General features: G+C 38.7%; 1 protein-coding gene across 1 annotated transcript; it reads right to left on the bottom strand.

Annotated features, from left to right (window-relative positions):
* Positions 1-442: 442 nt before the first annotated feature.
* LOC142341740 (dynein axonemal assembly factor 9-like) lies at positions 443-7,968 on the bottom strand. Its single transcript, XM_075392917.1, has 3 exons — positions 7,391-7,968; positions 3,877-4,468; positions 443-3,292 (listed from the first exon to the last, which is right to left on the bottom strand). Exons 1-3 carry the CDS (start codon positions 7,732-7,734, stop codon positions 590-592), a joined length of 3,639 nt encoding a protein of 1,212 aa, XP_075249032.1. The 5' UTR covers positions 7,735-7,968; the 3' UTR covers positions 443-589.
* Between the last annotated feature and the right edge of the window lie 2,437 nt (positions 7,969-10,405).

Below are 10,405 nucleotides of genomic sequence, written 5' to 3'. Positions count from 1 at the left end.
AAATGAAAGTCAGAAACTTTTGACAACACTGCAGGAAAGTACAAAAAAACTTCTTATCTGTTATTTAACCGTTATTCAAAGGCTTTTTGAATTTTTTTTGTGGAAACATATTAAATTTCAGAAGACTTTGGGTACTTTGAAGCGATTTCAATGGTACGGGTGGTAAATTATCTTTTGCAAACGAGTTTTCTAAGGCCTTCACGGTTAGAAATAGCGGCAGAAATGCGGGTCAACTCTTGCATTTCTCGGACAATATCTGCGGAGAAAAAACAAAGTGAGCAGAGTACATGATGGTACAATGAGTTTAGTTCCTAAATGATACTTTAATCTGTCGTTTTTTAACCATTAATTTGTCGTTTTTCTGAACAAATTTTTTCTCTTGCCCTTAATTTCAAATGTTCCTTCCTAAAAGCTGGCTGATATTTGATTGTAAAAGTTGATATAAGTTCATACTAATTGTATTTTGCGTTAATTAATGTACAGGTCAACGAATTTTTTTTACTACAAATTAGTATTGGCGATTAGAATGACTACAATTGAATTGGCAAAATTTTAAATCATTTTTCTGAAATAATTTGAGATTTCCGTTTCAGCCTTCAAACAAATCAGCGTAGCGTTGCTGTGAAATCTTTTTGTTATAAGCATCAATCTGTGCATTTGCTGTTTTAAGAAAATCTTCAACAAAAGTATCAAAATTAGGATGCCAGTATGATTTTTCTCCGTCCATTGACACGAAGTAAGTCCCGTTGAAAAATACTCCTGGAGGCAATTTTTCTAAATGTCGTTTTTTGTGAATCATTTTCTTTTCACCCTCTGTTAAGCTACTTGCATCTCTTAATGGTTTTGGCTTCGGTTTTGGCGATACAGATTTTCTTAGAATCTCTTTCAGCACTTTTTCTTTCAGTTGGTGACCGTAAATGAACAATTTTCCACAGAATGTTTTCACGTCGCCTTTTCCCTGTTCAATTTTTTGTTCTTCGATTTGCTGAAGTTGCGGTTCGCCTGATGGGACCCAAAATTTTACCTCCCAGGTTGTAATTGTTCCTTTTCCGAATGGCTCGCTGCAAACTTCAAACTTTCCGTGAACAAAAAATAAGTTTTCCAAAGCGGTCAAAGATTTGAACGCCTCTGTAAGTCTGTGCTTTTCCATTGGAGCTTTTAAAGTTAGCGGTAGTTCGTATGTAAACGGCTCTGAGGGGCTAGTTTTGAATTTTCCGACATACCAATTTGGGAAAAGGAAATACCTGGACTTGATTAAAGCCGGATCTTGAAATGAGTTTTCAGAAAGAATTGCCCCAATTTCGTTTGTTTTCGTAAAATTGCCGTTTGGTGCTTGCACAAAAACAACTTTTGTGTTCACATTTCTGAGCAAACTCTGAAGTTTTTCGCCGTCTTGACGAGATGTTGAGTTATCATTTGAAAATTTGGGAAGCTCGCCAGTGAAAACTATACAGTTTACCAGACCCTGAAAACATTGATCGAGTAATTTTGGCATTGTCATATTGAATTTGATGTAAGCTCGAGTTTGGTCGACACAGTATATAACCGATTGGATTTCAAGGTGTGAACTAATTTTCTTAGCAGGGTGGCTATTTATAGCTTGTACTATGTTTATAAGTTCGACACAATTGGGGGGTACGATCATTAATCTCAAAATTCCAGAATCGCTACTTTTGCTTTCTTCTTTCCATTCTGAAACTATTGAAGTTAAATTAGTTTGCATGTTTTGAACATTGAAATCGGTGCTTTCGTCAAAAGCTTTGATGTAAACCCATTTGTAGGTCCCTTTCGTCATATTTACAATATTTTCGGCCAATTGACCTTTATGCGACCAGGGTAACCCCGCAACGATTGTAACCCACACTTTGCATTGATCAAGCGCCGCTTCACCGTTCGCTACTTCGACGTTCATTAATTCTAAATCGTTATTTTGAGTGGATTGCGATCCAAGCATTAAAGGTAAATGCCTTTTCGCGATAATTGATTGGTTGGAGCTAATTTTAAGGTTGCTAAGGAAGCGTGGAACATCACCTGTGAAAGATCCGAGGTACTTCTGGCTAAAACTGAAACTTGAAAATAGGTTTTCTGACTCGTTTTGCGGTTTGACGGCCGAAGTTTTGCTCATTGAAACGAAATGATTTAAAGCAGAATTTTCGTCAATTGTTTTAAACTGTTCAAACCATTTTTGATCTCCCGACTTTTCCTCGCTCATGGTTGACCACAAATCTATTGCATATTTATACAACCCGTAGTATTCTTGACTTCTGGGTTGAAACGTAATAATGACATTTGCAGAAACCAGACCGTTTAAAGTCGGTGGCAATTTTTGAACTCGGAATTCTGAAGTTATTTCCAGACTAAGAACCGAGTTTTTAGAAACATTTTGTGAGTCGTGAAATGAAATTTTAGAAATTTCTGAGAAGGGTATAACAATGCTGCCGTTAAATTCCGAGTTGATAATGAAACCTTTTTCAAAAATGCTCAGAGCTATGTTGTACCTTATGTTATCCCTGGCAAATGACGTCATTTGAGCTTTCCCATCGTGAACAAATAATTTCCCAAATGGGTTCTCAAAAATCGGATCATCACTAGCTCTTGTGCATAATTCTTGACATTCCGCGGAAATTTGTCGGTCCTGTTTGTAAACTGCCCAATTAAAGTAAACAGGTACCCTTTCTGTCAAAATCAAGTAGTTCGATTTTGTTTGTGTCTTTCGATGACCGTCAATTTTGTAGTCTTCGACCGCATCGAAGTGGGAATCGAGAAACGTCTCTGAAAACACAATGGACCCCAAGTACTTGTCTTTGTATTCGATACTTGGCACATCGTATACTATTATTCTCGCGTTTTTCAAACAAGTCCGTCTCTGTTTTTCCTTCAATTCTATGGACATGCCATTAATGTCAAAACCCTTCAGAGAGAATTCCAGGGAACCCTGAGTTGTGAGGTAGCTAACAAAGGGTCCCGGAAGCCCAATGTCAGCTCTTCGCAACTTGTCCGGAAGTTTCTGCATAACAAAGGTCTTCGCTTGTTGAACGCTCAAAGTTTTCACGTAGACCTCAATAGCCTCTTTGACTAAATCAACTGTTATGAGGTACAGAATATTCAGAGCTTGCATGTCGATTGAGAATGAAACGCTCTTCACTGATTGGCCAGTTGATGGTACAGTGACTTCGTGGTCGTACCCGAAGAAGTACGTGCGGCTGCATCGAAGGGGGGAGTTTGGTGCAATTGCGTGGAGAACCATGTGTTTGGCTGTTTTACCGGTGCGTCCAGCTGTTCCTAGCGTAACCTGAAAGATTAATAAGATAATGAACAAAATTGACCTTTCTCCCAATGGTACTTAACATTTAATTGCACAATACTTTAGTAGCGCATTTCATATTGCATTTGTAGAATATTTATAACCCTAGTATTTAAGGTTCTAATACATATATCCCCTCATCTAAAAGACACTCGCAATTTTCTTTTATTTTTAATTTAGTAAATTTGACTACTATAACCAATTGTTAAATTAAATATTTACATGCTAATCTATGTGATCCAAATCATTTAACTTTTCAAAAATAAGTAACATTTAGAAAATAAGGATAACTCAAATTTGACTGGTCGTTTTTTATGTTATAGTATGACATGAAAATTCTTGCAGGAAAATTTTGGACCGTTAAAGTTTTATTATACAAGACCAGTTAGCGCCTCCAAATTACTGAAGAGCTTACGAGTACGTAAAAGTTTTCAAAGTTGCTATTTAAAAAAATTTCAATAACGTCTCAAAAATATGAAAGAATCGACCTCTCGTTCCTTGCAAGGTTCTTGCAAGAAGCTTACAAGATATCAATCCAGGCAAAAAATAATTAAGGGTACAATTGTACTTACCGATTCCACTCGTCCGCCAGTTCTGCTCTTCTCGAAATTGGATTTTTTTGAATGTGATCCGAACAGCACAAACGGCAGTTCAGATCTGTTGCTTTTTGCAAAGTTGGTCAAAGCCAGTTTTCCATGGTTGAAATAAAATGAAAATGGCTCCATCACTTTTCGCTCATCAAGAGCAGGTAGATTTTGCGTAGCTTCTTCCATGTGTTGGAAAAATTCACTCCATTGATTTTCAAACTGCTTCACGTCTTTCAGAACCCTGGACGAAAAGAGTACGGGGTCAACGTCGGAGTAAATGCCATGCAGATTCTCCGAAATGTCAAATACGTCATAGTTCAAGGTGAAGAATCCCTTATTACTGAATTCATCGCTTGCAAAGGCTTGAATTAATGGATACTTTTCAATTTCCATTTTGTCAAAGACTTCCGAATAGCCCGAATGGTTAAATGGGACACCAATTCGAGTGCAGCGGGACATCAAAGAAACGAAGCTGCGGATCTTAAAATCTTCGACAAGGTCTTCTTGCTCGTAAAACTGGTCTGAAAGACACCACACTCGGAGACCTCGCCACGCTGCCATGTATGGCTCGAAATACCTACATACAAACTCTGATCTAATAGGAATAGTAAGATATATAGAACAATAGTATGACCAAACTGGTATTACCAAAAGCATAAATAGAGGTTCAATGACAACAAAGATATCAATGTTAGGATCTTTTCCGTTTGTGCCCCCCCCCCCCAGCTTAGTGGTTGCATATCATTTGCACCCCCCCCCCCCCCTGGCTGGGGATAAGTTGCTCAGGGGGGATGACATGAGAAGGGGGATTGGACTGGAACTTGATTTGGAAAAACGAATAGGAGTTAATTTGCAAAGAGTAAACTAGGGATAAAAGAAGGGGTTGGTTTGCCGGGTGGAGTGGTGTCAACTGATGTTGAAACAGTAGGGACTGTTAGGCTTTACCGGGTAAAGAAGGAGGGCATTATACTATACACGGTTGAGGGGAAGTTTATAGCCAGTGGTGGGATTGAGCAACTGGACTTTCAAAGAGCTCAAGTAGTCAGCTATGGAAGGGCTATCGAACGTTAAATAAAACATAATTACAAACAAGTTTGATCAAGTATTGGGGTTATAATGTCAACTCAACTTACAGAGGCGACGGAGGCCGTGGCTTCAAGACTAACACAGTTAGGAGTATTGCCATAGTGTGGGGTTCGCGTACGCCAAAATGATTACCAAAAAAATCAAAAGATCTATGGGAAGGACCCCAAAATTGTCCTCAAAATGTAAATAAGAGTGCGGCTGAAAAGCGATGACAATTTTAGACTCAAGTGCTCAAAGCTCTTGCATAGTTTTGGGTTGCAGTTGACAGGTATTTTGATTTTAAAATACCTTGAACGAGACTATGTTAGGAGATAGCAGTAACTGAAATTTTATGCCGGATCTATTCTGTTTGCCCCCCCGCCCAGTGTTTTTATGACCCCCAGTTACAAATTATGTGTTGTTATATAGCACGTTACTATGTAAGAAAATAGAGCGTGGACTGGGGGCATAAAAGATTTATGCTTACTAAGCCGGGGGGAAAAGAGTAGATCCAAGGGATCTATTCTGTTTCGCCCTCCCCCCCCCCCCGGCTTAGTAAGCATAAATCTTCTATTACCCCCAAGTCCATGTTCTTTTTTCTTACATAGTAACGTGCTATATAACAACATAAAATTTGTAACTGGGGGTCATAAAAACACAAAAACACTTGGCAGGGGGGGGGGGCAAACAGAATAGATCCGGCATAAAATTTCAGTTACTGCTATCTCCTAACACAGTCTTGTTCATGGTATTTTAAAATCAAAATACCTGTCAACTGCAGCCCAAAACAATGCAAGAGCTTTGAGCAGTTGTGTCTAAAATTGTCATCGCTTTGCAGCCCCATTCTTATTTGCATTTTGCGGACAACTTTGGGGTCCTTCCCATTCTACCCCCCAGATTAGTGGTCAGATAACCTATAGCCCCCAATCATGGTAATTATGCCATAAAGGGGGGTATGATTTCATGGGGGCTATAATGGAAAGATCCCAATATTGTTCCGGCTTGTGCACCCCGGGAAGAATAGCCAATATTTTATAGTTTATTTATAGCAGTATATTTATTTTACAGCCTATTTGTGATTGCAGCCCCCTCCTTTCCTCGTCAATCTCAATATACACCCATTTGGCACGCTCGCAATCATGAACCCCCCCCCCCCCGTACTTTGTGCGCCCCCCGTTACAGAATACGAGCCATTACATAAATCACTAGGTAAAACTATGGTATGTGGCTTTCGGGTTCGCAAGTACTATGCACCTACTAAGCTGCACAAACGGAAAAGATCCAATCATTGTATTAATATGGCGGTGTCAGGACAATTTAATCAATTCCATTTTACCCAATGCCATTGCACCCAATGCCATTATACCTAATGCACTTTGATATTTTCGTTCAAAAATCGGGTTTGTCCCATTATAGCCCCCCCAGCTTAGTGGGCATGTAACCTATAGCCCCCCAGATGAAAATTCATAACCACCTCTTTAACACAAAATCGGAAATCGATGTAGGCGAGCCACTGAAATTAATAACTACTTTTTTAACACAAAATCAGAAATCATTGTAGGCGAGCCGCCGGATGATGACATGGGCTTGCCCATTATAATTGATTTTAGTTGACTTCTCACAAACGCATTTCAGCTGCTACAGAGATAATACGAAATGGCTCCTGTGAACTTAATGAAAATTGTAGAAACCTGCAAACCTTCAAGAGTATGGTATAATCCCTCAAGTGAAGCATTGCCCTAACGGGCATGAGATGCTGTTAAGCAGCCCTGACGACCAACTAGCGCGACGGGATAGATGGCGATGCAAAATCAGGGGATGCCGAGTGGATTACAGTATCAGAACTGGAACATGGTTGGCTGGATCTCGAATGGGACTTGACAAAATCTTATTGTTCATATACGCATGGAGCACTGATGTTGCAACAATCAACTATTGCAAAAACCAGCTGGGAATGTCCAAGAATACCGCTGTGGATTTCAACATGTACATGAGGGAGGTTTGCACATGGCTGATGATAGCTTGATTTTTGGGGGGCTATAATTTTCTGGGGGGGGGGGCTATAATGGGAAAGACCCCAAAAATCAATACAAATTATATTTCGCTATTATACGTTTATAATAACATACGTGTTGGTCATGGCCATGCCTGAGCGGCCCGAAGGACTTGATATGAAACTATCAAACCAAACATGGGATAAAATTATCCGCTTGAGCATGCTAAAACATACGCGTAATAGTGATTGCTAATTTGTAGTCGGATTATTGAACGAATTGCATATAGTGGCTTTGGGCATAATCGCATCGCGTAAGTTGTCATATAACAAGATTTTCGTCTGGGGGTTGCGAAAAATGTGCACCAACTAAGCTGTGGGGAGGGGGGGGGGGGGTTGGATATTACAGTTGACAAAGTCCGTTGAGTTAGTTCCCATTACCTGTAGTTGATTGGGTTTGTGTACACATGAACGACATCTTTCATAATCAGTATGACCAGATCTTCGATCACGAAGTCATCATATCCTTCAGCCTCATACTCTGTTTCGCGCAGATCAAAGAACCCGAAGAAAAGATAGTTTGCTAGTTCTCTCATTGCATAGCTGTGTTTGCTGTCTACTCCGAGTACCAACAACAATCCGTCTAAACGAAGCGGTGTTCCGTCTCCTAGGAGGCCTCGGATTCTTCGTAAACGCGCAGCACTTTCGAAGATGTCAAAGTTTTCGACTTTGATGTTTCGCCTAGTCGTCGAAGGACGTTTCCATTCGCCAGTTACTGCTGCCATTTTTTAACTCCGTTTTCGCTGCTTTTTCTAACTACTTCAAAATAATTCTAAAGGTTTCCTTCCAGAATCTGGCAAAAAGTAGAGCTTTTGTTAATTATTGCGTTGATTCTGCATATAATAAATGTGCTAATTTACAAGGACGATGATTTATTTTTGTACAATTGAATACCTTAACTGAGGCCGAACTATTAGTCAGAATAATGATTCAGTATAATGTGTTTAGTATGCAGCAAAGTGCACGTGCTTTTACAAAAATGTGTGTGCATTAGGCGGCGCGTTTTGTGCAAAAGAAAATCAAACGTATGCTTGAATAAATGTACGGAACAGTTTAAAGACACAAGGAAATGATAGTCCAGCAATTTTTGTAACGTTAATCTGCCCTTAATGGAAGCCCCAGTCATATAATAATGGAGGTTACGAAGCCGCAGTTAAAATACGCATGTGCAAGTTTTAAAAATATAAAACAGAAGTTACAGTAAAACTAGAACTTGCTAAATCGATTTTTCGTTGGACCAATTTTTTTGTCATACCCTTTTGATTTTCGTCCTCAAAAACTGGATAAACAGGTAGTTCCCGGATGACATTAAGTGGCCACGCAAGTGAGCTGGGGATGTTTATCTTATAACAAGATCTTGTAAGATTCTGTCACAATCTTACAAGAGTAGGCATGGTTTCACAAAGTTTTCTGACAGATTCTTGCAAGATAGGCTTTCAACTTATAAAATTCTTATAAGTCAAACTTTTGTCTTATAAAAACCTACGAGACTAACATTAGTCTTATAAGCATTTTCCAAGGCAACCATTTGTTTTGTAGAAAAACATGGCAGAAAAAAATTCGAGACGACTGATATGACGAAAAAAGTGATGTATTTTTTTCAAAAGTGTAAAACTTGAAAGTCAGACAAGAACGCCCGAAAGTAATTGGCGTACGAGATTGCGTTTCTTTTCTGTTTCTGCAGATTGCATACAATATGAAAACACCAAAATAAAAACAATTGATTCATCAATTGTTATCCAAAAAAGCATAGCAAAAAAATTTTAATGATTTCACGCTTCTGGATGCTTCAATTTTTGACAGTGAACAACAATAAAAAAGCAACACTGAGGCAGTAAAATACCAGTTTGTTATCTTGAAAAGCATGTTGAAAGCTTGTTTTCAGATGAAATAAAGCTCGAAAAAACTGCTCAAATATGCCCAACCATTTGTCAAGTTTCCATTTGTCAATTTTCCAAAAGTTACCATACATTAAAAAATCTTCGCAAAAAATCCAATGAGAGTTCAGCTCAACCGAAGCAAACGCCCAAAAATTTACAAGATAGTTTTTGCGTCAAAGTGTTTGAGTGCAAAACTGTGAACAATTCATAGACAAAATTAAATCAGGTTTCCATCGATCAACACCAAAGTGTTTCTGTTCTTTACTCTTGGTTAATTTATGTAGAATTTAGTTCATGCGTAGTTTATTGACACCTTCGTTAATCATAACTTATCTTTCACACCCAAAACTTTTGCGAGTAAAATCAATAGGTTCCATTTTTGACAGGTCTCAAATACAAATATTCCTCTTAAAATTAGGGCTAATGAAACAAACACTTAGGACTCAAATACCTTGTTCTAACAAAGACAAGACCGAATTAGCACACAAATGACCAACAATACCAAAATTGGTGTTTTGCACGGCAAAGAACACCCGATAAGAGACACACAAACTGTGGCGCAATTTAGAGCAAGGCAAAAAAGACCAAGATTTTTCGAGTTGGAAAACCTCGAGGTCATTCACTTTAAAACTTAGCCCGCTGAAACTCCAAATAAAGGAAATCAATTTATTGCCCTTACTTTTTTTTCATTAAAAACAGAACTTTGCTAATTGCTATTATTGGCCTTGCTCCATTTTACCCTTATTCGTTAGGCTTTAAACTATAGCTCACTCGCGGTATGGACAACAAAATTGTTAAAGCGCGACTTGGAAAGGTTCCAATAAAGCTACCTCCAGTGTCTAACAAGGGAAAAAAGACCCTCGCAGCGAAACAAAACGAGCAACAACATCAACCGAACGATCAACAACCGCAACCAAGCGAGCAACAACAGTCTCAAAACAAACAACGACAGCATCAAATAACTTACGATAGCGACCTATCAGAAGATGGAAGAGCTGAACAACAATCGTTAATGTCATTAAAGAAAGTACAAAGTGAGCGTCTCTATAAGGAGTAAAAGCTAACTCTAATGTATTTCATATAATTGTCATGTGTGTGCTAGTCCTGTTTAATAAATTATGTTATCGAAATTGAACAACTTACCTCTTATTTTTTGGCTTAACACGAGTAACAATAAAACAATGCATTGTTCCACCGCTCATGCCCGCCTTTATATAAATTTCTCTTCTATTTGGACCCATTTTGTTTCCAATGTAACAATCCCAGTGGGCTTGTTCGAACTCATCGGTCTCATAAAACAAGCAAAAATTAGTTCTAAAGGTTCGTGCTAACATTATCAAATCTGTTGTTGTAACGAAATTAAGATCATCTGGGTCATTTATAAGAGGGGCAGTGCCCATCCGAATTAATAAGTGACGAACCGGATCTTCCTTTCGTAAAGAACGAATTATTTCTTCAAAATTTCCGCCTTGATTAGGTTTTCCGGTCAAAATTGTGCTAAGTGCAGCGCTCACGC

Source organism: Convolutriloba macropyga, chromosome 1 (genome assembly GCF_964194025.1).
Source record: "Convolutriloba macropyga chromosome 1, txConMacr16.3, whole genome shotgun sequence".
In the NCBI taxonomy this organism is placed as follows: Eukaryota; Metazoa; Xenacoelomorpha; order Acoela; family Convolutidae; genus Convolutriloba; species Convolutriloba macropyga.
Note: the sequence above shows the minus strand (reverse complement) of the source record. Positions and strands in the feature narration are given on the sequence as shown.

What these genes read in the sequence shown, in the direction of transcription:
- LOC142341740 (XM_075392917.1), bottom strand. Translation starts at nt 7,734, where the DNA reads ATGGCAGCAGTAACTGGCGAATGGAAACGTCCTTCGACGACTAGGCGA. An exon ending in ACAAACCCAATCAACTACAG is followed by an intron (nt 4,469 to 7,390) that starts GTAATGGGAACT and finishes GTTTGTATGTAG; the next exon opens with GTATTTCGAGCCATACATGG. An exon ending in CTGGCGGACGAGTGGAATCG is followed by an intron (nt 3,293 to 3,876) that starts GTAAGTACAATT and finishes TTAATCTTTCAG; the next exon opens with GTTACGCTAGGAACAGCTGG.